Raw genomic sequence first — 27,846 nt, 5'->3', positions numbered from 1 at the left:
TGAATTTGTTTTAACGTCTGTGGCGAATCACAATGCCAGAGTTCACGGTGGGGTGGACGGTGGAGGGAGAGTGGTGTGTTCTTCGTAGCTGTTAAATTGTGAGCTCTCCTGCTGCAGGGTAGGGCCTTTTCTAGCAAGGTCATAAAAGAAAGAAGGAAAAGGCAAATCCATGCTTCTTTGCATAGTGTAGCCTTTTGGACGGTTGCTCTCGTGTGTTTCAAAGCAGCTCAGTATTTGCTGCAGGTCCCAGCTGAGCCCGTGCTACAAGGCTCCGGGAGAAGCTTGCGCAGTGCCTGCCTGTATCTGCTTGGCTCTGCCCTAGCACATTCAGCTGTTGCTTTTTTGAGCACGAAGAGAAGATCCTGGACCAGTTTCAGTGACTATGTTAACATAACATAGGGATACTTTCTGGATCAGCCTCCTCCAGCTAAGGTCTGAGCAAGAGGAATCCAAGGGAGGTTATGCAGGGGTTACAATTTGCGGTCCTCCACAGTCTGTGCCACTTCTTCTGTGCTTTTAGACCCCTTCCATAATTAATCTGGACTTACGTTTCTCTGGGGGCTCGTATTTCCAGGTGATGACAGACCCGAGCTCCATGAGGCGTTCATTTTCCACCATTCGGGATAAGCGTTCAAACTCCTCGTGGCTGGAGGAGTTCTCCATGGAGCGGAGCAGTGAAAACACCTACAAGTCGCGCCGCCGGAGTTACCACTCCTCCCTGCGGCTGTCGGCCCATCGCCTGAACTCCGACTCTGGTGAGGAGGTCTTCTGTCAGGCAGCTGGCTCCTGCCCTGAGGGACTTGTTCTGGCAAGGACTACAGATAGCTGGAAAAGAAATAATAACTTGGATAAAACAAGGATTGAGAAGTGAAGGATGCTCCTTACCTAAGGGGGTTCCCGTATCTGACTTATATCCTGAAACAGGCCAAAGCCCTCTGTGTTCATCACAAAGGCTGACGCAATTCCTTCCTTCCCAGAGCAATGGAGGGAGGTTTCCACACAGCCTTCTGCAAAACCACTGGGTTTCTTGGGAGTATATTAGAGACCTCCTGGCAGGGCTGAGCTTTAACCACCAGCTCCTGTTTAACCCAAACAAAAGCGCTGCCTGGAATTGCTTTCTGTATTTGAGTTTAAGATTTTTACTTTTTAGAGACAGGGTCTTTTTCTGTCTCCCAGGCTAGAGTACAGTGATGTCATCATAGCTCACTGCAACCTTAACCTCAGCCTCCTGGGCTTGAGCAATCCTCCTGCATTAGCCTCCCAAGTAACTGGGACTACAACCGAATGCCACCACATCTGGCTAACTTTTTTGTAGATCCAGGGATCTTGCTCAGGCTGGTCTCAAACTCATGGCCTCAAGCAATCTGCCTCCCAAAGTGCTAGGATTATAGGCTTGAACCACCATGCCCAGCCAAAATTTTTTATTCTTTTAAGGAAAGGGGGTTATACTGATTTTTTTTTTCTTTTTGAAAAATGAAAACAAAATAATTAGTGTGGTTCAACCTATTTTAGTAGATGAAGGAATCAAAGTTGAAAAAGCGGTGACTTGCCCCATATCACAGAGCCTACTAAATGGCAGATATGTCTAACATAAATGGAAACAGAAGAGAGAAGATTGCATTCTTTGACATGTATGTCTTTCTAGTGGCTACTTACAAACTTACCTGCTCACAAAAGGGTAATTTTCTGGCCTGCCTTTCTTCCCTGCTTCCCTTTCCGATCATCTGTTGACAGGCCTGGAGAAGCCAGGGTTTTTTAGGGGCCTGTCTTAATTCAGGCAGCAACAAACTACCATAGACTGGATAGCTTAAACAACAAACCTTTCTTTCTTCCCTTCCTCCATTTTTTTTTTTTTTTTAATTTCAGCATGTTACAGGGGTACAAATGTTTAGGTTACATATATTGCCTTTGCCCCACACCCGAGTCAGAGCTTCAAGCATGTCCATCCCCACAACAAACCTTTGTTTTGGAGGCTGGGAAATGCAAGATCAAGGTGCCAGCAGATCCTGTGTCTCATGAAGGGCTGCCACCTTTTTGTCCTTGCGTAGCAGAGAGAGATGAAGCAAGCTCTCTTTTTATAAGGGCACTCATCCCATCAGGAAGGAGTTAGGGTTTAGCATTTGAATCTGGGGGGACATGAACATGCAGTGTGTACCAGGGACCAGTCCCAGGTTGTGATGCGACACCTGGTGAAACGTCTCTTCATCTTACGTAACCAGTGGGAGCTGAATCGTAACCAGGTGCTTCTGTCACCTCTCACAGGCCACAAGTCCGACACCCACCGCTCAGGGGGCAGGGAGCGGGGACGATCGAAAGAGCGAAAGCATCTCCTCTCACCTGATGTCTCCCGCTGCAATTCAGAGGAACGAGGGACCCAGGCCGACTGGGAGTCCCCAGAGCGCCATCAGTCCAGGTCACCCAGCGAGGGCAGGTCACAGACCCCCAACAGACAGGTGAGCATGGAGAGGGAAGCCGGCCCTGCAGGGCAGACTTAGAACATTAGGTGCAGCCACACGTAAGCACCCACAGAGACCTGAGTTTCCCAGGAAACTATACCTACTGTGCACTCAGGGATGCTCTGAATTCACAGAAGACCAGATTTTCCCCCAAGAAAGATGATGGTGCCTAGAGGTCATCCCATTTCAACCCTCAAGATCCAGAGGTACAAATAAGTTCACAGGTGTCTCGGCCAGCTTTGGGAGGAAAGGATGGTCCTATACTAGAAATATTTCTCTGACCATCGTGTGATCCTTAGTATTAATGGGAATGGTGATTCATCTCCCAGCCCAGGATTCATAAGAGCAATTCAACCTCATTTACCCAACCTTTGGCCATTCCAAGAGGAAGACCATGTCTCTCCTTCTGGCCTTTTGCTGAACCACCAGCCTGTGCCTCTGAAATAACTAGCAGAATTGCATGAAAACATTCTTGCCTCCTGTGATACTGTTCTCTCTCAGCCTTCTCTCCACGCAGGGCTCTTTGAACCCAGATGGGAGACTTTATCAACAGGGATGAAGCAGGGCTGCCAAAGTAGACTTTTAGAGACATTGGCAGTTGAGAAGTTGATCTTCTACAACAACAGTTTTGAAATTTTAGTAGAGAACAGAATCCCCTATGGAGCTTACTATCACTGCACATTCCTAGGACCTCAAAAACTCTAGTGAGGCCCAGAAATCTGCATTTGAAAGGACCCCTCCCCAGGAGATTCTGGGCAGGTACCCTTGGGAATAGGTGAGGAGGTCAAGTAAGGCCTGAACCTACAGATGAGAGTGTGGGGTGTAGAAGCCATGGGAAGGGATTTGCAATTCCCTTAGAACCCACTTCCCAAAAAAGGTTTCCCAGTCAGAACATTCATTCACCTTTCATGGAGTTGTCTTTTTTTTAAAAAAAATTTCAGAATATTATGGGGGTACAAACATGTTGGTTACATATATTGCCTTTGCACTGCCCAAGCCAGAGCTACGAGCATACCCATCCCCTCCACCTGCCCAGCACCTGATGAATGTTACTTCCATGTATACACATAAGTGTTGATCAGTTGGTACCAATTTGATGGTCAGTACATGAGGTGCTTGTTTTTCCATTCTCATGATATTTTGCTTTGAAGAATGGGCTCTAGCTCCATCCAGGATAATGCAAGGGGTATTAAGTCACCATTGTTTTTTGGTACTCCGTGGTATGTATATACACACAGTGGGAATGGCTTTTATCAAAAAGTCCCAAAACAACAAATGTCTTTAAAGTCTATCACTGTGCCCCTTGTTATATAGAGAGAGCCTCCAGATCTGTGCTTGTTCCGGGGACCTACAGCATGAGCATCCCCTGAGGGCTTGTTAATAATGCAGGAGTTTAGGCCGCACCCTAGACCCTGCGTCTACCAAGTAACTGGACCCCCCAGAGGATCACATGCACATTAAAAGTTGAGATGTCCTGATCTAGATGCTATTGACACCTCAACCTCTTCAATCCCTGAGTGGACGTGAATAGTGCAGGGGGCTCCACCGATGGCCTTCCTCCCTGAGAGGTCAGGGACCTTGACAGAGTCCCAAGTGGGGACCAGTCTAACGTGCCATGTCTCTCCTGCTGCACAGGGCACAGGCTCCCTGAGTGAGAGCTCCATCCCCTCCATCTCTGACACCAGCACCCCAAGACGAAGTCGGCGGCAGCTCCCACCGGTCCCACCAAAGCCTCGGCCCCTCCTTTCCTATAGCTCCCTGCTGCGACATGCTGGCAGCATCTCTCCACCTGCCGACGGAAGCGAGGGGGGCTCCCCGCTGACCTCCCAAGTCCTGGAGAGCAACAGCGCTTGCCTGACCGAGTCTTCCAACTCCCCCCACCTACAGCAGGGCCCGCACCCTTCCCCCCAGCGCTACATCTCTGAGCCCTACCTGGCCCTGCACGAAGACTCCCACGCCTCGGACTGTGGCGAGGAGGAGACGCTCACCTTCGAAGCTGCAGTAGCTACCAGCTTGGGCCGCTCCAACACCATCGGCTCAGCCCCACCCCTGCGGCACAGCTGGCAGATGCCCAATGGGCACTATCGGCGGCGGAGGCGTGGGGGGCCTGGGTCAGGCATGATGTGTGGGGCTGTCAGCGACCTCCTAAGCGACACGGAAGAAGATGACAAATGCTAGAGGCTGCTCCCCCCTCCGATGCATGCTCTTCTCTCACATGGAGAAAACCAAGACCGAATTGGGAAGCCAGCGCGGCCCGGGGGGGAGGAGGAGGGAGAAGGAAGATGGAAGGACACCATGCATCATCAGAGAAGAGGAAGGAAAGGATAATCGGAAACCCAGTCAAACCACCAAATTGCTTCATTCCCCTTTGCAAGATGGGCACTGCTATAGTTCTGCCTCTTTGCTGGGGAAAGAAAACACAGGAACGTGGAGGGTTATTCCCAGGGGAGAAGGGACACGAGGACAGCTTCGCTACCCTTTGCCCCTTCCCACTTTTCTAAAAGCCGTGGAGGGATCTAGCCAGCCTGTGTCTACACTCATTGCCCTGAGAAGCCTGGAAGACTTTCTGGCTCTTAACTGGGGAGCAGTGGAGACCACAGGAGAGGACTCTCCTCCCTCACCAGCTCTCACGCCTCAGCCAGCAGCGCTGCCACCAGGGCAGCAGCGCGCATCATCCTGTGGCTTACTTCCCCCAAAGAGGCGCAGGCTAAGTCAGGAGCATCGGATGCCAAGGGGGGGAGGGAAAGGCTGGCGTGGAAGGGGTCAGGGTGCTGTGGCCACAGCAGCAAGGGCTGGTCTGGGTGAGAAAAGCCATAGCCCAGCAGCCCCCACCATGAGGGAGAGGATCCAAGCGACAGCAGTGGTGGGGCTGAGGGGGACGGGCCCCTTTCCCGGAGGCCTATGGCCCGCACAGTAGGTGCTGTGTCAGTCGGGATAGGTGAGGAGGCCCTCAGCTCTGGTAAGGGTGATATTAAAAATATGTACCAGCCCCTCTGGCCAGGGCAGCAACCAAGTGGAGCAGAGCCCATGCTGTTCCAGGCATTGGCCCTTTAGATGCTGGTCATGGGAGAGGCCTGAGGATGGGGGCAGGGGGCATCTAAGGGACTCAAGGCAGAGTCTGTTTTACAACCAGTATAGAAGCAATTCAATTTGCGTAACAGTGCTACAGCCATACCAGCACATCTGGGCAGGGGGTGGCCTCTCTGCCAAGCCCAGTGAGGACATGTGCCAGAGGCGCAGTCTGCCCTGCCACTCTCCCCGAGAGGGCAGAACACACCTGTGGGCCACCTAGCACCAGGCAGAGACTTCTGAAAGGCTGGTAGGTAGAAATGAGAGAAGCTTCAGGGAAAGAGTCTGAATCTACTGAGGACCTCCGTGAGGAGGGACTGCTGGGCCCACAGCTGATGTTGAGGGCGAGTTTGTCAGGATGCTTTAAGGTGATTAGTAAATATACCTCAGCTTAGACCTGGGCTGCTCCTTCTGGCAAAGAATATTTCTCTGGGCCAGGACCAGGCTTCATCCCTCCCCAGAGGAAGAACTGGGCGAAAGACAGCCTCAGGCCACCGTGTCATTCCTAACCATTCCAATGCGGAAGCATTGAGAAAGAGAGAGCCCTTTCTTGGCTAGCCACTGCTGCTTTGGTACATAGTTCCATCTGGGGGAACACATAACTGGCTTTATCTGGTGGAAATGCACCATTTAGTTCCTCCCCAGTACCATCACAGCAGGGGGACAGGTGCCAGGCAGAGCCCCACTTTCCTAGCCAAGAGCAGGTGGAACCTACACCCAGAGGCCTCCACAGGGAGACTCTGAGGGCTCAGTGGATAAACACTCTGTCCTCCTCCAGCCCAGCTAGGCTCCACCATTTGCGTAGGAGCAGTCCGTGGCTGTTAGAAGGAGCCTCTTTTTTTTTCTTGTGGAGTTGTTTCCTTTTTCCTCTTTTTTGATTGAAATAGAAATAAGGCCAAGCTGCTTCAGCCCCAAAAAGGCAAATTCAAACATGCAGCTGGAGAATCCTTTGTCATAGCCCTGCCTTCTCTTCTGGGTAGTGATGGAGTTTCATGACCCATGGTCAGCCCCCAAACCAAAGTAAGACAGGAGGCCAAGGTGGCAGAGACAAAGCTCTCAGACCCTCTTCCGTCTTCATTTTCCTCTCTCACTTAGCACACGTGTGCTTGAGGGTAGCTGGGAATGTGACTATGTAACACCCCGATCCCAACAGGCATGATCATTACATAAAACTGATGCTGGGCCTTGTAGTGTTTTTAAGGTTTCCTCTGCTCAGCGTCATTTCATGCCAAAGTGCTGCTATGTGTGCACACAATCGCTTTTTTCCACCTCGGAAATGCAGCTTGCCCTAGAGAAAGGCCTACGACAAGACAATTCTGAGCCAGCGAGTCTATTGCATGGTGTTTGGAGAAAGGGAATTGCAGTGAGACCCTATGCCATTTCCACAGTAGGAGAGATGGAGGCTGAGAGCAATTACCAGAAATGAAATTTGCCTGCAAACAGTAGTAGGTGCAGTAAATTCACCATGCCAGGAAACCTTCCTGGACCCGTACACACAAGTATTTGAGTCCTGAATAAAGTGTCGTGAAGCGCTGCAGATGCGGTCACCTGACCAACCACCTGGTTTTTCTAACACCAATGAACTTATAAACTTCTTTTATTCAGCTTCTCCTGACCAAGAAATTGGGTTTCTTTTCCCTTAGCCTGCACTTCCTCTTCTATTAAGACCAGAAAAATAAAAAAGAATTTTCTGTTAAGTCATGAACTCATTATCATCATCTTTGGTTTCCTACTGCCTCTGCTCTTTCCCTTGAAGAGAGGCCCCTTTGGGTCTCAAACCTGTGCTTCTTGTGGGATTAAAGATTATGGCAGCATTTTGAGGAATTCCATGCCAAAGAAGACTACAGCCCGTGTTTGAGATCAAACTTGGCCATCAGAGGTCCCTGCAGAAGAGTCTTTAGTTCATATCCCTTGCTAATACCAGTCTTCACCGTCTCAGAACGAGGGAGAGGGGGAAATAAACCAAGGCGAGAGATGTTCTAGCTAGGTTTGTGTTTAGATACCCCTCTCCTCACTTAAGGGTCCAGACAGACTTCTGGTGGGAATGCACGTCTCCTGTTTCTCTGTACATCTTTCCCTCTCTCTCCATCTCCAGGATAGAGTGCCAGCATAGAATTACCTGCCCCAGGAAGGGGTGGTGCCCTCTAGCGCGCCAGGAGCACAATTGCCACTCTTCTAAAGAATCCATTCTGGGCTTCACTTGTACTCTACAAACATTTCCCTGAAGCTGAACTCCACATGTGTTGGATTTTTGTCCTCTCTTGACTCTGGGGCTACAAGAAGAAGACCCCACATTCCACCCCTCACCCAGGGTCTCCCTTCCCTACACTGATCCACGTTTCCCCCGCCACACACACACAGCCTGAGGGTCCCCTGCCCTCTATTTTCCCATCCCGACCTTTGTTTTGCTGCATGTTAGCACTGACCCAACCCCTGAGATGGTTAAGTCCATCCAATCCAAGCTTATTTGCTGGCCTGACCGCCTCTGCCTTGCTCAGCTACTGGGAAATGCCGCGTTCTAATGAGATACAGGTTGGAACTCACCTGGTGCTCCTCACAAGATGATCTGAAACAGAGCGTAAGGTGTGGGGACTGTTGGACGGATGGGATGTATGTGAAATGTCCACATCGTGGATAAAAGCTCACTGCCATTAAATCAGGTTTCTCCTGCAATGATGGAAGAAAATATTAAGTAATTTTGATTTTTTTAAAAATTTCTCAATTTTTCATTCTATTTGTTAAGGCTGCTCGGATGTTTCATTTTTGGACAGAGTTTTTCCTTAGCGGGTAGAGCCAGGTACAAATTGAAACATTCCTTTCTCAACTCAGTTATAAAGATTATGAGAGTATATGTAAAGAAAGGGCAAATGTATAGCAGAAGCGGATCAGACACCCTCTACCTTGCAGGGATTTTGTGAGACTTTAAGGTTAAGGAATTTGCACTGTTTTTGTTAATCATTCATGCCTGTTGTGAAGGCCTGGGGCTAGTGTGTGCCAAGAATCCTGGTGAGGCGAAGTGTTTCCATGCTTTGGGGTGGATTCGTTCTCACTAGTGCTCTCACCCCCCTGCAGGTCCTTCCTCCTGGATCCCAGAGCATCAAGCACCATCCAAGAGGTGCAGGAGAGGACTCCGTGACACAGGAAAGGAAGGAAGGAGTGGGTCCGTTGTTAGTGGCCAGGCAGGGCATGGTGGTTTGACTCCAGACAAGAGTCTCTAAGGAGTCAGGTCTAGATTTGGATAATTTATCTTAAAACGAGAGCCTCCATGAGGAGATATTTTAAACAAAAGCCAAACAAAATTAACTCAGGGGTTAGCACCTAAACTTTGCATGAAAGTAATCAAAGAGATCCCACATTAATAAGCACTGCCTGCACCAGCAGCGTTGTTTCTTTGGTTTTTGTTTTTTCTTCTCTAACCATCCCATACACCATAGCCAGGTCTACCGCAAACACAGCAGCAGCTGGTGTCTTCTCTGCTGGTCGCACAGGGAGAGCTCAACTCCATACTGCTGGGGGCTTTTGTCGGCAGCAGCTCACCCAGTCAGAGTACACAGACATACTACTCAGGAGGACAAAGAACTAAGAACAGAGCTATCTTTGGTTTTTGGTGGCCATCTTTTTCATTCCTTGAATCCTCCTTTCTGCTTTGACCTTCTGAGGCTTACGCATCCCAGAGAGATGCCGCCAAGCCAAAGAGAAGAACATCACAGATTGTTCCGACCTACCCAAAGGGCCTGAAAATGTTCTCGGAACAAAACTCAAGCCAGTTGTTGGAGAAGTATGAATGGGGCTCTCAGCAAAGTCTAATCGATGGTTGGTAAGGCTGGTGTGTCCCCAAACTGCTCTTCTATTTTTGTAGTCTTGTTTCCTTCTGCTCGCCTTCACTCCCTGTGCTAGAAGGAAAGAAGTTAGTTAGTATCTTGACCTTCTAAATGTGAAAAGAGATTTTATAATAAGCCATGTCACTATGTGAATACATTATGAGGTTTGAATTCTTATTTCTGCAGGTATGAAAGAGTTGAGTAGATCAGGCAGAAAGAGGTACAGGGATTTATGTTTATTTTTATTTGTTTGGCAGTGTCTGGGTTTTTTGTAACAGACCCGTTCTAGAACAGCAAATAAGGATAAATTTGTGCTCTGCAACTTTTCTGAATCTGCTTCTTTAGGAATTAATTTCCATCAAATTTAATAAGATATTTGAGTAAAAGATCTGAGGTTACAGTACCAGCTCCTTCTTTTCTCTCTCATCTCCTTTTTGTCTTCTTTCTCCTTCTGTCTCTCAGTTGGCCTTTGTCTCTCTGTATCTCTGTCTTTTCTCTTTTTAAGGACTTAAAATATGATCTAGATTAATAAAAAACTGCCTGAAAACTTCAGCGAAAGCCAAGGAAATACAGAATTTTTTCAGGACATCTTTAACCAACAAATACAAAGTTTATGTACTGATAATTTTCAAATAGTGTAGTAATCTGATAAAAAACTGCCTGAAAACTTCAGCGAAAGCCAAGGAAATACAAAATTTTTTCAGGACATCTTTAACCAACAAATACAAAGTTTATGTACTGATAATTTTCAAATAGTGTAGTAATCTGATAAATGAAAATTATTGGAAGTCAAAAATAATAAATTATATTCCATCCTTCTGTACTAAAACTTGTGCCTTCAGTAAGCATCTCTTTACTTTCTTTCCCTTAAGAAAATTGAAATATTTAATGCTTGGCTAACTCATGGTTGTGTCAAGTGTTTGTAAGTTAATAATACATAATTTAAAGCATTTAGTCTCTATAAGTCCATTTAGAAAATCCCTTACTTGTTATGTCCCATGAAGGACCTATGAAATTCTTGGCATTGCTATAAGCATTTAATTTTTTTTGGAAGAAGCTTCATGTTTAATGGAATCTGAATCCAGGATTTGCTGTAATTTCACACTCTATTCTTCCCATGTTCCTTTCTTCTTTTTATCAACTTACTGACTTAAAAAATATATACATATAGACTTTTTTCCAATCTGGGAAGTTGAGCTTTCATGTCCTGAGCTTCCTGGTATCACCTTCTCTTTGTGGACAGGCATAGACCAAATAATCACAAGCTAACACTTAGAATCTTCACCTAGACATCTTTTCCAACCTAGCATTGGAAATATAAATTTTTTCTTGCCTTCTTGTTCTGCAAATTTTTCAGAGAAAAGAATGGATTGTTCTCTCCATTCTAGAACCAGATCCTAGAATTTGTACCAGGTGGTGCCGTTTCTCCTTCAGTTCACGCAGAGGATGACTCCCAAACTGAAAAGGAGTCTAAATCAGTCAAATATGCCAAATCTGAATTTGACTTTATTTAGTGACTCAATTGTTTTCTTTCCAGTATTCTGATTTCTTATGGCAATGGCCTATACCACCTGAGAGCCACCACTTAAAACAAACCTATTAAAAATCTTTATAAGGGATGAGCAGGAAAAACACGCTCCAAAATTTCAAAGTGCCATTAATCAATTTTTAAAAATAAAGGTAATATGAAATGAGGGCTAAACAACATAATATAGCTGCCAGTTAAAGTATACAGTAGTTGTGGTCTTAGTTACATTCGATATAGAATTATATAACGTTAAGCAGATCCCAGTGGATTTAATGAAAACATAGGTATTGAATTTTAATGGCTACCAATGGGGATATATATATACTTAGCCTGCAGGCTGAACTTTAGTTGGTGTTTTTCTATCCTGGTGTTTTGTGAACAAGCCAAAATTTATACAAAGCCACCCTAAGTGCTGCAATTGCAGAGGAATTTTCCTCTTGGTGACATTAGAGAGCAGTCCAGCTCCACTCAAACTAAGTCCAAGATCTGGAACTTGCCCAGAAAAACAAATGGAGGAGAAAAATCTAATGCACCTAATGCACCAAGTGTGTTTGGCATTTCATACCTGGGACAAGTGAGTGGAAGGTAGGAAGAGAAGCTATGGAACAAAGACAAGGTTGAGGTGGAAAATACCAGCAAGTCCCAGAAGAGGACAGGCTTAGAGATGTGTCTTCATCTTGGATGCTCTTTTTCACTTAGATTGTGGGTAAACTCTTTAGCACCATACTGGATTCAGAGAAGTTCTTTCTGTTAAACTCACTTAGAGAAGTGGATGTGAAGGTCTCAGAGGATTAATAGATTCCTGAAATTCTTTTCCAGAACTGGGAGATGGAGAGAAAGGAGGTTCTTGCTTTAAAGCAGCCCAAAGACAATCTATATGACTTCAGCAACTCTTCGATATAGTAGTGCCAATAATGGAGAGGTTACATTAACCATCCTAGTGGTATAAACCCCATGGGAGAGAAGAAGGGCCGGTGACTGGGACAAAGGGTGAGCTCTGTCAGGAATAGGTTTCAAACTCTGCAGGGTGCACCAGTACCAACCTCAAAGGATAACATTGCAAGGAGGTGGACTATGGGGTCCACTTTCTTTGTCCTTTGGGCCCCATGGTCAGGCCATTCCCACCTTGATTTGTTCTTAGGGGATGAGCACGTAAGATGAGATCCAGAGGGAAATTGGGTGCTCTGCCTCAGGCTGTTACATGCTGCCACCCCCCCATTACAAACCAAGTGGTAGTCAAGCCCCATGAGACACTGCAGTGTGCCAGCCTGACACCCCTGCAGTCCTGGTGTTCCAATGGCAGCCAACGCTGGCCCACCCAGGGTATGGGTGCAGCTCTCCCAATGCCAGGGTTCAGCACTGCATGTTGACCAGGTGGATACTCTGTAACATAGATGCTCGTTTGGATCCAAAAGGAAAACCATTAAAATTAAAAGAAAGATGAAAAACTTTAATGTTTTTTTGGGGGGGGTCAAAGAAAAGAATAAATAAAACCTTGTTGTAAAAATTCATTGGCCTGATTCCCCTCACTTGACTTGTTTCTTCATTCCTGCCAAAAAGGGAGACCACAAGCGTGAAGCCTGGCCAGGGTGCTCAGGGTGAGCTGGCAGCAGGCTCTGCCAGTAGCATTTTGTTGAGGTGCTGCCCAGCTGGTTAGGGGGCATTCCAGAGGCTCTCAACGTTCCAATGACATCCTGGCCCTGAAGGTTTATCTTTTATTAAAAATGCCCTTTGCCTTGGGGGCAAGAAAAAACAATGGACTCCACACAAACTGGTTCCCTGAAAAAGATGAGCAGATTTTCTGATCAAGACAAACCATTTTCCTGATCTGCAGGTGAGGAGTGTCACAAAGCAGGCCAAGGATCCTCTTATGGAACAGGGATTCATGACTTGAACTGTAACCAGCCTCCTCTCTGAAAAAGAGGGAGGGGACTATAGGACAGCAGCTTCGCTGCCAAGCTCAGGAAGGCACTGCCTCCAAGGCTCTAAGGCATACTGTCCATCCCTTCCTCCTGCCATATCCATCCTCATTTAACTACAGTAGTTTCCTGAATAAAGGGAAAGAAGCCAGCCCCACGCCCAGTGGTCTGTTTGACCCTCCATTCTGAGAACAACTGTTTCATTTTCCTTAGGAAAACATCATCATCTTCTAATCCTGGTGTTGAGTTTATTATAATACTTTAATCTGAACATTTCTTTTATCAATTAGATAGAAACCAGCACTCCAGGATAAGTCCCCTATATTGTAGTTTGATTGAAGATCTCATCTTGAGCACTAAGACATATAATTTTATTAGGTAAAATCAGTATGATGAAAAACATCCAAAAATGTGGTATGCGGCCATCTGTCAGGGAGGTCTTGGTCCTTGGAGGCCGGATTGGAAATCTCTAAGATTCTGTCCAACACAGATTTTGTGTTATTTTTCAACCATAATTTCTTTCCCATGGCTTCCATCACAATTGGAGTTGGAAAAACAGAATATGATGACCCCTAACTTCGCGTGTTTATGGTATGACAAGTTGGTTTCTTGGGCAAAGGCTTGTTTGTCAGGAATTTACATGGATTGATGATTTTTGTTCTGGTTTCCTGGAAGTCATGTCCACAATCTTTGACAGGCTAACAGCATTAGGAAACACAGAAAAACAGACACTACGCTGAATTTCTCTCGTTTGTTTCTGTATTGTGATCTGAGCATCTATTGGTTATGTTTACACGATATGTCCCTAAACCTAACCTCTGGGATATTACAAACTTGTCTTTACTTGTATACCACATTCCTTTTCAAATGAGCTTGGGCAATTCCCAAACTAAAGACCAAGGTTTCAGTTTCTTAAACATTTAAGCACAAAATGTTGGGACTAGTCACAGGTGCATATGGCACAGGAATACCTGTAACAAAGAGAAGGAAAAGAATAGAGGCTATGCCAGCAGATGCTGGAATAACCCTGTGTACCACCATTCATTTGCTCTGTGCCCTTGAGCAAGACACTTAACCTGAGACTCAGCTTCTTCATCTTTAAAATGGGAACAATAATAGCAACTACTTCCTACGGTGGTTGTGCAGAGTGAACAAGTCATTGCATATGAAAAGAAGAGCATCTCTCCCATGTAGACATTCGATACATGTCAGGTGACACCATTGTTGTCATCATCATCACCACCACAGCATAAGAGTACATTCCCCCAACCCACCAAACCTGAGAAACTCAACTTGTTAGGGCCACATTCTAACTAGGAGAGTGTGCTGGGTGGGTGTCCCCTTTCTGTTAATGAAACACAGAGGACAATTTGATCCCCAGACAAGTTTCTAAGGAAAGAGGAATAAATTAGCTTTAAAAAGCAAGCAAATCATTATTATGTAACTATTTTAAAATAATGCCTCTGCTCTTGTCTCAGAAATAAGCCCTAATTTTGCTTATTCTTCATTTCTAATTTCCATGTTCATTTAATAACAAAATGGGAGAAATATTAGTGGGAGATAGTGATTGTGAAAGCAGCAATAAAGTTAATGGCAACATTAAAACTATATGCATATGAACATAACAATATTTGAGGCAATTTAAAATATCAATGCGCAAATTAACGGCACATGTGAGTGAACCATAAATTCAGGGTCAATGGCCTGATTGCTATTCCACTAGAAAAAAGAAAAAAAAAATAAGAATAATTCTTTTTAAAGACCATTCCTAAGTGGTCAATAAAGAATGATTAGTTCATAAGGCATCAGCTCATGGCATAAATAAATTGTGCCACCCTTTACAGGAGATTGCCAGGGGAATGTTCAGGATATCACAAGACAAAACAATGTGAGACTGAAGCCAACCTTCGGTCCCACCATGAGTCCATCTGGAAGGAGGACTCCCATGCCTCAGAGCATTGCTTCCAGACCTCTGTCCTCTGCATCTGTGTGCAAAACCATGTATGTACATAAAATAGTAACTACAGCCTTCATCTGCTGATTTAAATGACTCTACCACACATGGGAATTATAGAACCCAGAATGAGCGAGAAGGAGCCTAGGTATTAGAGTCTGCCCCAGTCTACTTCATTTGTAAGGAATTTGGGATTTAGAAAAACTCTAAAATGGGTTTTCCAGAAGTCAAGGAGGTCTTCTGTGAATCTGGACAGCCATATTAGGCTCTTGAGGTGGCCTCAGCTACCCCAGCACAACTGTCCAAAAAAGAAGAGAAGAAACAAAAAAACTGAGACACACCTCAGGAGGTTCTTTTGCTAACGTGTCCAGAAGACTGCTTGGAAAGTCTAATGGAAGCTGTGGACCCTCTCCCATGAAAAGGGCACACAAAAATCTCAGAGTGTACACATCCCCCAGCTCCACCTCAGAGCCCCTTTATAATCCCTGCAACAGTCCCAGAAAGTATCAGGGAAAAACCAAGCATAAACAATGCTACTTGCATCGATGGAATTCAAAGAGCCGTGACAGATCAAACTTATTCAGACCTGGAAATGGAGGACAGAATCCGGGCTGATCTCCTGGCACACTGGAAACACGGCTCGCTCTGCCCCCAGGCCAGGCTTGACATGGATGGGAACACAGTGTGGATGGCTGAGAGGAGTGCAGAGGAGAGAAGGGCACCTTACACAAATACAGTCCAATAAACAGGCTGACATAAAGCATTAGGTAGTCCTGGGTACAGATTCCAGCTATACATTGAATAGTGATCCCAGCCATGTTACTCAGCCTCTAATCCTTGATTTTCTCAACTGTATAATGAGGATAACAGGACAAACTTTGCATGGTTGTATTTAGGATTAGAGATTACACACACACAGAGTATGTGTGTGGTGCAGACATTCAGTAAAACATGACTGCTTTATTATGAGTCCATTCACTCATCCATGACATCCATTAATCACTGTGGTGTCAAGCACTAGGGTTTCAATAATAAACAAGCCAGGTATAGTAGTATCCTCGAGTCATCCATAGCCTCATGGAAGGTACAGATAAAAGAGCAAACCACCGCACCATGGTGTGATCCTTACTAGGGTGGGGATCCTTACTACTGTGGAGGCCCCTGGGAGTGACTTGAGGAGTCAGAAATGGCTTCCAGGAAGAACTGGTATTTGAGCCGAGGCCTGATGACAGAGGTTGGCTGGGCCATAAGGCTGAAGGAGAGGGTGGTAAGCAGAAGCATGGGACGAAGTAGCTCGCTCTAGTTCAAGGGCAGAGCGTCGAGGGAGCTTGGTACGGGGTAAGGCTGGAGACTGATAGGAGGCCACGTAAACCACATGCGGAGCGCAGCCTTCACACCACCTCTGCATTGGCGAGTGGCAAGTGTTACATCACGAGGAGACTAGACACAGACATCAGACAGGTCAACCAAACCAGGTTTGCTTACCTAAAGGATAAAGAACAGAGTCAGGATAGTCAGAGAAATAAAAGAAATGACAATATTCTCTAAGACCAAGATACAGGCTTCTGCCACCTAAGTCTGCATTAGAGCGTACAGAGCTAATAATGACAACGTGAGTGGGTGAGAGTCACACCAGACCCTCTGGAAACCTAATTATCTCCGCAGCTCATGAACATAAAACATTGACGCAGTTCTTGGGGCAGGTTAACCTGGAGAAGTGCCAAGGAGCATCTCAGCTGGCACACGAATCAGCCTGAAGGTACACTGCGTCCGTCTGCTGTGGGGCAGGTGGTGCGGGGCAGGCCTCCAGGCTGGAGCACAGTTCTCATTCACCACCCTAAGCCCCACCCCTCCCCCGTCAATCCCAGTCCAGCCCGAGCACATCCCTGAGCTCCATGCTGCAGACCTCAACAGGGGCCTCTGGGGGGGCATGAGATGAGCCCTTTGACCTCTGCTTTGTTTATCCTGAGGGCCACTAATGAATCATCTCAAAGAACTGGACCTAAGGCACGAAACTGTAAGAATTCTAGAAGACAATGTCGGAAAACTCTCATAGACATTAGCCTGGGGAAGGATTTATGAAGAGGACCCCAAAAGCAATCACAGCAACAACAAAAATAGATAAATGAGACCTGATCAAAGTAAAAAGCTTCTGCACAGCCAATGAAACTATCACAAAACAAGCAGACAACCTACAGAATGGGAGAAAATATTCACATGCTATCCACCTGATAAAGGGCTGATAACTAGAATCTACATAGAACTCAGGAAAATAAGCAAGAAAAAAATCAGACAACCCTATCAAAAAGTGGGCAAAGGACATGAACAGAAACTTTTTAAAAGAAGATAGACTAATGGCCAACAAACATGAAAAAATGCTCAACATCTTTAATCATCAGGGAAATACAAATCAAAACCATAGTGAGATATCACTTATTGCCAGTGAGAATGGCCTTTATTAAAAGTCCCAAAACAATAAATGTTGGCATGGATGTGAAGAGAGAGGAACAGTCATATGCTGCTGGTGGGACTGCAAACTAGTACAACCTCTGTGGAGAGTAATATGGAAATACCTCAAAGAACTACAAGTAGAACTGCCATTTGATCGAACAATCCCACTACTGGGCATCTACCCAAAGGAACAGAAGACATTCTATAAAAAAGACATCTGCACTAGAATGTTTATAGCAGCACAGTTCATAATTGCAAAGATGTGGAAACAACCCAAGTACCCATGAATACATGAGTGGATTAATAAAATGTGGTCTATGTATACCATGGAGTTCTACTCAGCCACAAAAAACAATGGGCATCTAGCACCTCTTGTATTATCCTGGAGAGAGCTGGAGCCCATTCTGCTAAGTGAGGTATCACAAGAATGGAAAAACAAGCACCACATGTACTCACCATCAAATCAGTGTTAACTGACTTAACTGACCCACACTTAAGTGGGTGTATAGCAGTAACATTCATAGGGTGTCAGGCAGGTGGGAGAGGGGAGGAGGGGATGGGTACATACACACCTAATGGGTGCAGTGTGCACCGTCTCGAAGATGGGCATGCTTGAAGCTCTGACTCGGGTGGGGCAAAGGCAATATATGTAACCTAAACATTTGTACCCCTGTAATATGCTGAAATAAATAAAAAAAATTGTTGTTCCTTTATGTGTTTAAAAATAGGATTGTGTCTATAATAAATTGATTCACAAGCAATTTCCAGGAGCATATCTTAAACAGAAAGTGAAATTCACCTCAAATGTTTGTCTCGGGAGAAGTAAACTCGTTGTTGAGGTAGAATTGGTTAAAGATTCTCCTTGAAGTCTCCACCTGTAGTATGAAGTTGCTTCTCCTGGGACTCTATTTCCCTGCTGCATTGCTATCCCAGACCTGTCAGATCACCTTTCTTTCTTGTTTTGCAGGTCTTTGGAAGCTGTCTCCTTCTTTTCTTTCTCAATCACTTTTCTTTTGCTTTGTTGACTGTGGGGCGTGTCATCACAACAGAGGGGAGAGTCTTCGTAGACAGACTGTAAATGTGAACAGTCTCAGCGAAGTTTTAAATCATTCCTTGATTCTTAGAATCCGTTTAAGATAAGCCGTCCTGTGTGGGTGTGAGTGCTTCTTGGGGGGTTGGGCATGTCGCCCACTGAGAGCGAGTTGGTGAGCTAACAGACGTCCAGGCCCTGGGCTTGGAGCCACTTGGCTCCAGACTAAGGGGACATGTAGGGGTCTTTGCCCACTGAGCTGGTCTCTGGGGCAGAAGCAGCTGCTGCTCAGATCTGGGCAATGATGAACTCTGAATGGCAACTGCTCTGCAACACCGAGGAATTTACAGAGATTCTCAGGCACCGTAATTGGTCACCAGCATAAATTTGAGAGAGAGAAAAAGAGAAAGAGAGATGGGGTGAGAGAGAGAAAAGAGGTGTGGAAGGGAGAAGACAAGAAAGGAGGAGGAGAAGAAGAATGGTAAATGGCAGCTTAACCGTTACCAAGCATCACAATCTAGTCAGTAAGCATGGAAGAAAAGGCTCTTTTTTAATTAGAAAAATAAGCAGGTTAGTCACACACTAATCAAGACCTATTTTTGCTTGAATTAGGTCAGTCTTCGTTAAATGCCTCTCTAGAAATAGGCGGAGGTCGAATTCCTCATGGGTGGTTTGCACTGATGCAGCAGAGATGACTCACGTTTGCTGATCTTGCAAGCTGTACAGATGGCTGGGAGCGGCTGGTTAAAGCCTCCCTGACAATTCCCTGAGATTGAAGACCACCCCCCCATCTTTGCTGGGAGCAAATGGGTAGGCAACATGGTTTCTAGGCTGATCCTCACACCAGGGGTTGGGCGGGTTGCGGGCACAATGGCTGCTTGACCTTTTGCTAAACAGAGTGCCAGGGAAACAATTCGCAGTGGTGAGTGTGTGGCTTGCACAGAGTTGTTGCTGGTATCTTTGTGTACTGGTAGGTCTCTGCAGTAGAATAAATAACCACTCGAGCTGGGTCCTGTGGGGGTGACCAATTTGCTTCAGTCTAGCTGGACTGGCCTGGTTTTAAAAATGAAAGTCCTGCCTCCTGGGAATCCCCTCCGTCCATTGCAAACCAACCACTGGTCATTGTAGGCCTCTTCCCAAGGGTCAGATGCGAGGCCAGACTTCCACCGAAAGATACTCCAGGTCCTCCACAGGGGTGAGAAATCATTGCATGAGAAAACGCTCAGGTGAGAGGGATATTAGGAACTACCTCATCCAGTAGTCCTCAAACTCTGGCGTGCATCAGAATTTCCTGGGCTGTTTATTGAAAATGTAGATTCCTGGGTTCTACCTCCAAAAATTCTGATTCAGTGGTCTTGGGTGGGGCCCACATTTTGCAATTTTATAAGTACCTGGGTGATTCTATGTGATCCAAGGACATATGTTTGAAAACAGAATTTAATTACAGCTCATTTTATTGATAAGATATCTATGGCCATACGATGGCCTGAGGCCATACGATGCGTAATTGCAACCTGGTATAAAATAAAACCTCAAATACACATGCCACTCCTACTCCAAATTTACGTCCACTTATAGCTTTGGGGGGTTACATGTTCCCTTCTTGCAAATGTCTGTTCGTGTTCTCCTTCTAGAAAACATTATTTGAGAAAATATTTGACAAAATGGAACTTGCACTAGATGTAGCCATATTTATAGGGTTTGGCATTTCTTTTCTGCGAGTAGCCGATGTCAGCTTCAAAGAGGCAGAAGCTGTAACATTTCGTGTTCCTTCATGAGGAGTTTCTTAGAAGCATCAGCTGCTTTGAGCCAGGTTGCTCTTGTATACAAGGTTCTAAGACCTCACACTGACTTGGCCAGAGTAGGAGATGTTAATTTTAAAGGTACCTGGAATTAGACATACAAAAATAATTCAGCCTCCCAAATTTACAGAACTGGACCAGGGCATTTCATGTCAGTATGCTGCATCTCTGGTTTGTCCATGTTTTATAGAACTGTCTTTAAGTTGCAGGGCAAAGGGTAAGCTTTTGAAAGTAGTATTTTAAGCTGGTTTTGGCTTAAAAGGTAGAAATTTGGGATGGGCCCCATTCATGCTGTTTTGTTCCTTCTCTCATTTTATATTTTGATTTTATATCCAAAGGCATATTGCTGGTCTTCAGAAATCTCCCCCCAAGTAACTTTCATCTAAGGCTCATAGATTTGTCCTCTGGAGCTACCTGAGGCTAATTTCTCTTCCAGAAGACAATTCTTCAAATACTAGAAGACAGTTATTCAGATTTACCTAGGCTATTCATCCCAACTTATTCAGGTGTCAAAACCCCTTTCCAGACTCCTCATTCTCCTCCAGGTGTGTTGCTGTCTTCTTCAAGCATGTCATCCGGGACCGGACCCAGCTCCTCATCCCCACCCCCTTCCCTCGCATCCAGCCCCCAGCACTAGAACTGGGGGAGACAGGTGAAGGGAGGATATCCACAGCTCAGTTGGAGGCATAAAGGTTTCCATGGCTAAGAAGAGCCCCTGAAAAGGGGCCCTCCAGGGGATGTTGGAAAAAAGCATCCACACCTCCCGCCTGCCAGTTATGGACTGGGGAGGGATTGCTTTAGCAGTGGTGACAATAAGTGTAAGGGGAGCTGTGGAGATGACCCATTCATGTATGGATTACCATGAATTGCAGCAGTACGACTGACGCCATAGACCGAATGTTCGTGTCCCCCTCAAATTCATATGTTGAAACCCTAACCCCAGTGTGAGGGTATGTGGAGGTGAGGACAATGGGAGGTAATTAAATCTTGACAGGTGAGCCCTCATGAATGGGATTGGTACCTGTCTTAGTCTGTTTTTGCTGGTATAAAAAAAATACCTCAGACTGGGTGATCTATAAAGAACAGAAATTTATTTCTTACAGTTCTGGAGACTGTGAGGTCCAAGAGCAAGGCGCCAGCGTTGGTGTCCGGTGAGGGCTGCTCTCTGCTTCCACAATGGTGTTGTGTTGCTGTGTCCTCACGTGGCAGAAGGTGGAAGGGCAAGAGAGCACTCTCTCCAACCTTGAGCCCTTTTATGATGTAGTGGGCTAATCCCATTCATGAGGGCACCTGCCAAAGGTCACACCTCTTAATACTGTTACATTGGGGATTAAGTTTCAACATGAATTTTGGAGGGGACACCATCATCGAGACCATACAGTACCCTTATTAGGAGAGGCCAGAGAACTAGCTAATTCTCTATCATGTGAGGACACAACAAGAAGATGCCATCTACAAACCAGGAAGCAGGCCCTCACCAAACAATGGATCTGCCCATACCTTTATCTCAGATTTCCCAGTTTCTAGAACTGTAAGAAAGAATATTTGTTGTTTAAGCCACCCCATCTGTTTCGATTTGTTATAGCAGCTTGAACTGACTATGACAACTGACTTACTGAACCATATTGCCTATAGACTGGGTTGCGCATGGTTCAAAGAAAAGCATGATTTTTTAAAAAATAAAATACTATTTATTCATGAATTGCAGAGTTTCATATTTGTCTTTTAACAACTTTAATGAGATACAATTCATGTATCATACAGTATACCCACCTATAGTTATAAATCAATGGTTTTTATTACATGCACAGAATTATGCAACTATCACCACTAACAACTTTAGAACATTCTCATCACCCCAAAAACATAATCAAATTTTAAATATTACCCTAATCAATATATTTCCTATTATCACCCATTTACAGGACATTCACTATATACAGTAATATATGACCGTCTAGTGAGTACTAGATATTATAAAGACTCAATATGAAAGAAGAAAAAAGAGGGCTATTCAATTCTCAGAGACTAAATGACCCTGTTGTACAATACTAATATGTCAGGTATGTCAGAGTTTTGTATGGAGGCTAGAAGCAAAAATTCTGAAACCAAATTGGCTGGGTTCAAATCCTGCCTTCACCATCTTCCTGACCCTGAGAAAGTCAATTATATCTGAAAAATGAGGAGAATAATTGTTCCTGCCACATACAGTTCTTATAAAGATTAAATAGATTAACATACAAAATATTTAGAACAAAGCCTGTTCTCTATCAGTGTTTGCTAATCTTATTATTGCATATAATGTAATCTTACATATTCGGACCCTATATCAGGGTAACCCTTCATGATGATATGGACTGTGAGATTTTGTATTTGTATAATACATCTAATCTGCTAGCAGTTCTGTAAGTGTTGAGAGTGTGGTCAGAATGAGATAGCTGTGAAATTATTTATTATTGGGTATTTCACCTGGGAGAAAAATTAGATAGTCTAATCTTATGTAATTAATGAAAGGAAAAAAAAAAAAGAAAAGGAATCTGGAGAGGTAAATTACCCAAACCCATACAGTGACAGAATGGCAGTTCTTGGTTTAAAAACAAGGTCTGCTAACTCTCTTTCAGTTTGCCGGTGCCCAGAGTGGCACTTAGTACATAGCAGGCACTAAAAACGTTTTATTGAAAACCATGAATGATTCACTTAGAATGTGCTAGAGTGACATAGGAGAGTCACTGACCTTTTTTCGGTTTGTTTACATCTGTATGCTCTCTCTCACCGCAGAACTTAAGCGTACACTTTTATTTACCCTAAAAATCTTTCCCAAGTATCTTTTGCCCAGCTTCCTCCTCAACCTTCAGGAAGAGCTAGAACAGGAAATTCTTCCCAGAGGCATAAGTCTGGGTTGAGCATCTCTTCTGCATACTCCCATAGCACCCTGTACTTTCCCTGTTACAGCAATATCAAATACTCACAGTGAATTATAATTTGTTAGCCTGCTCCACTAGGATATAAGCCAATGGAGGGTAAGGACGGTGTTAAGGTCTTAACAATTTTTTTCCTGGCATGACAGGGACCTAGCATATTGTATTAAATAGTAATATTTTCAAATGAGTATTAGAAACCATGGAAGAAACTAATGATTGTTTCCCAATATTCTTTCTTCCTTCTTTCAAGAACAGGATTGTCCCCTCCCTGATATTTGAGGTCACATCACTACCAAACCAGAGAATGCATTTCTCAGGCAACCTTAGAGATGTAGTCATTGACTAGATTGTCACCAATGGAACCGAAGCACAAGTGATACGTATAACTTCTTTAGAAATAAATATTTATAATCTGCTTTTTCTCTTCCCCTCTTTCTTTGGCCTAGAAGGCAGGTGTGGTGCTGGTAAGCCAGACCTGAGCATGTAGAGACAGAAAACACCTTCAGGGGATGGTGAAGCAGCAAGGTAGAAGGAACGGAGGTTCTTGGAAGATCTTGTAGGACTGTCTGACCTCCCATGACTGGCTGCCTAACTTTGGACTGTTGAATGAGGAATACATGAACCTGTAACTTAATCGAACTTCTCTGTTCTGGGGCCCGATTACAGCTGCTTAGGCCATTCTCTAACTAAAATTAAAAAATAAATACAAAGCATGAGGATTCTAAACAATTCCTGGGGAAGCACTGACCATTCAGAGCCTTTAAAATTCTGGCACCAACATTATTTAAGCTCTATTGCTTGCAAAAAATGATTATGTTCACTCAGGTTAGTGCTAGTAGCAGAGGGAATTTCGCAACTGGAGGGAATTCATTACATCTGGATGTAAGAATAGCAATGATCTCTCCCCTATGTCCAGGTGTCACTGAGACTAGAAAAGCTGTGTGATACTGCAGAATCTGGTGACCCGGAAAATAGGCTACTAACTGACCACTCAAAAGTAGGCATCCATTCAGGGCAACCCCCGTGTCCCCCACCCCTGCCATTAGTATGACTCGGCTACTCTCTCCATAGCTGATTCCCTCTGAGTCTATTTCTTCTTCTTCTATTTAATTCTGAATTTCTCACATCTCAAAGTTCAAAGGCTCAAGGAAAAAAAAAAAAAAACCTCTTATTAACTCAATTTAATCAACATCTGATGGGCCACTGGCCAAATGTTCTCCATGTGTCAATTAGCCATGGCTAAATTGGGATTAGGTGTCCTATGGTGCTGAACATGACCATGTCTGTATAAGAATCTGCCTGATATTTTATTCTAAGCAGGAGTATATTAATTTTCTATTGTTGCTATGACAGATTGCCAAAAACTTAGTAGCTTAAAGCAATGCAAATTTATAATTTTACACCTTTGTAGACCAGAAGTCCAAAAACGGATCTCATCAGACAAAGGTCAGTGTATCAGTGGGTCTATTTCCTTCTGGAGGCTCTAAGGGAGAATGCATGTCCTTGCTTTTTTTTCAGCTTCTAGAGACCACCTGCATTCTTTTGCTTATGGCCCCCTCTCTATCTCCAAAATCAGCAACCTCAGGTCATGTCCTTCTCACACTCTCTGGTTCTCTCTTCTGCCTCCCTCTTCCACTTTTAAAGACCCTTGATTTTATATTTGGCCCACTCAAATAATCCAGGATAACTCCCTACTTTAAGGTTAGCTGATTAGCAAACTTAATTCCATCTTCTCCCTTAATGTTTTTTTGCCATATAACCTAACATACAGATTGGCGGGATTAGGATGTGAACATCTTTACGGGGGTGTTATTCTGCCTGCCACGAGGAGGCTACAGATGAAAACTTGCTGGCCTCTCATGATGATTTTCTTCTATGTTTTCTTACAGGATAAACATTTTCCATTAATTTTTTGTTTATGGTATTAAGGGTTCAGCCTCATCCCCCCCCGCCCCCCGTATGGCTATCTGGTTATTCCAACACCATTAAAACAAAAAACAAAAGCAAAAAACTATTATTCCATTAAATTATATTGACTTTTTGTTAACAAAATTCAATTGACCATATACATGTGGGTCTATTTATGGAACCTTTATTATGTTCCAATTTTCTAAAAGTTCATATTTACGCCAATACCAAACTATCTTGATAGCTTTATAATAAATTGTGAAATCAAGTAGTGTTAGCATAACATTTTCTTTTTCAAAACCATTGTGACTACTCTTAGTGCTTCATATTTTTTATGTAAATTTTGGAATCAGCTTGTCAATTTTCTCAAGGGTAGCCTGCTATGATTATGATTGGGAATGCATTAAATCCTTTTATATACTGGATTTATTTTATAAATTACTCAGTTCAATTTGTTAATGTTTTATCAATGATTTTTATATTTATGTTCATGGGAAATATTGGTATATGGTTTTTTTCCTTGTAATATTTCGGGGATAAGAGTAATCCAGCCTCATGTTTTGAGGCAAGTTTTGATATGCACAGGTAGCTCTGTAAATTTAAAATTAATTTCAAGCAATAAGCCCATCCTGGTATTCCCCAAAGTCTTTTATCCTTAAGACTGATCAGCCCTCCCTGCGAACCTGAGAAGTTAGGACAAAAAAGAGCCACTGATAAAGCCCTGAACGTGTGCACAGTAGTATATGAAGATAAAGGTGGAGACAAAAAGCCAATCCCTAGCCTTGGTACAATTTATAAAATAACTAAATGGATAAGTCAATAGAGTCTAAATAGAGCTGAAAATAACCTCTGCTGAAAACTTTTCTTTAAAAGCCCTCATTTCTTATCATTTAGTCTGAGCGGAAAGGTATTGAGGAAAACAGGTAATACTTGTGTATGTCTGGACTCCCCTTGCTACATTTCAACCTATGGTTATGTGCCATCACTTTAAATGATTAGTATCATCATTCGCAAGCACATTCCTTGTAGAAGGATTCATATTTGTAAGAAATAGAACCCTCTTCTTTTTAAATTCAATAACCAAGACCTCTTGGTGGACTCTTGCCTTGATTTGATTAAAATTGCAAAGCAGCCACTATTACTGCTTAGAAGGAATGACTTTTACAAAGAACTGCACTGTCTCCTTAAAATTGTTTCCTGTGTGAAACCGGCAAGGCAGAAAGGAAGGAATGCACAGACAAGTAGAGCATATAGCTATATATTAAAAAACACAATTATACATGTGTTTTTAAAAGTTCATTCCTAATTGAAACCATTTATTGAGACCTTTCTAGATTCTAGGAATGGTGGTAAGTGCTATATGGGATATATAGATGTAAAATAAGGCAGGATCTGTGAGCGAAATAAGCTTAAAAATCAGATAAGGAGATTGACATTCATATACATAATTCTATGACCCAGCAAAGAGTAATAAGGTATATAAGTAATAATGCTAGAGAAAAGCACATATATACAACCTGAGAGAGTCAAAGTGCCAGCTAGTACCTGCCACATAGTAGGTTCTCAATAAACATTTATCTAGTGGATAAATGAATATATATCTCTGTTTTTTAATACTATTATCATCAAATGAGCTATTATTGAGCAGGGGACAAAGACTAGATAGGGAGTGCAAGAACACACATAAAATAATGTTGCCTTTCATCTATGCTATAGGCCTATGTAGTCCAGATATATCAGAAAGAGATATGTCTGAATGATTTTTTCTAAAAATCTTTCTGGAGTTTATTTTATAATGAAATGCCCTGTTACTATGTCATTAGTTAATACTATCAGGCTCACTTTGACTCTCTACCCACAATGCACAACCAGGAAGCATAATTCCCAGAAAGCTACAGCATTACATAAAGGCAGATTGAGGATCCAACCTGGACACCAAAGAGCGTGCTAGTAAAGGAGAAGCCAAATAAATTTCTGCTGCTGAGAAATGCTGACGGACAGTAAACTCCTTTAGGGCAGGCAGCATGACTTCTAGAATTCCATTCCTCTCCCCCGTCTCAAATGTAAAATAATTCTACTCTCAAAAATGAAGCTATTAGTATAAGGACTTCTACTTCCATCCAAGATGGAACAGGGTCCATATTTAACCTCCCACCTGCAATAACAAAAAATGGACCAACTGTATAAAACAACAGTTTGCAAGACACTGCATATCTGACAATGAAGGAGAGTGCCCCCTGAGAGATAGGAAACAAATGAAGTGGGCACTGTGATTGCCCTCGCTTAGTTCCTTGAGAAAGTTTTCAGGCCATGGTGCAAGGGCTGAGAGAGGGGGACCCAAAGTGGAGCCCACTGAATTCCCCAAGTTGAGGAGAAGGAGAGGAGAGTTTGGCAGTACAAGTTGGCAGAATGGAGTGGCAGAATGGAGTACCAGAAAGGAAAGAGCTTCATAGAGAGAGAATTCTGGAGATCAGTAGGAGTTTCCCCTTGAGTATTGAACTGAATACTGATAAGCACATGCATATAAGGAAACTACCCAAGGCTGGGGAAAAAAACTCATTTGAAATGATTAGAGGTAAGAGTGTCTGGTGCTAAGACAATGCAAGAAATCAGACTAAAACCCAGAAGATTAATGGGGCATTGGGTCAAGTACATGAAAGCCACTTACTTAAGTGATGGGGAAGAATTAGCCCTAGATTGATAACTTTTCTAGTCCTGTCTTACAAATCTTAACAGCAAGACTTCAAAGGATCAAACTATTTCCAGGTAACATAATTACAACCTAGAACAAAAGTCAAGCATATTTATGGGAAAGTAAAAATACACAGTGGCCCATAAGGTAAAATGCAAAATGTCTAGCATCCAATCAAATATTACCAGAATGCAAAGAAGCAGGGAAATACAACTCATAATGAGACGATAAATTAATTTATTGAAATTGACTCAGACCGACACAGATGTTAGAAGTAGCAGACAAGGACATTTAA

General features: G+C 43.8%; 1 protein-coding gene across 1 annotated transcript in view; it reads left to right on the top strand.

Moving 5' to 3' along the window:
- The window catches only part of CACNA1E (calcium channel, voltage-dependent, R type, alpha 1E subunit), a 421,935-nt gene extending 416,648 nt beyond the window's left edge, over positions 1 to 5,287 (top strand). Inside the window, exons 47-49 of the mRNA XM_012639976.1 lie at positions 575 to 755; positions 2,263 to 2,453; positions 4,092 to 5,287. Coding sequence (XP_012495430.1) covers positions 575 to 755; positions 2,263 to 2,453; positions 4,092 to 4,634 — 915 coding nt within the window. The 3' untranslated portion in view covers positions 4,635 to 5,287. The remainder of the gene's footprint in view (positions 1 to 574; positions 756 to 2,262; positions 2,454 to 4,091) is intronic.
- The last annotated feature ends 22,559 nt before the right edge of the window (positions 5,288 to 27,846 follow it).

Source organism: Propithecus coquereli, unplaced genomic scaffold (assembly GCF_000956105.1).
Source record: "Propithecus coquereli isolate 6110/MARCELLA unplaced genomic scaffold, Pcoq_1.0 Scaffold146, whole genome shotgun sequence".
In the NCBI taxonomy this organism is placed as follows: Eukaryota; Metazoa; Chordata; class Mammalia; order Primates; family Indriidae; genus Propithecus; species Propithecus coquereli.
This window is presented reverse-complemented; position numbering and strand designations above follow the sequence as displayed.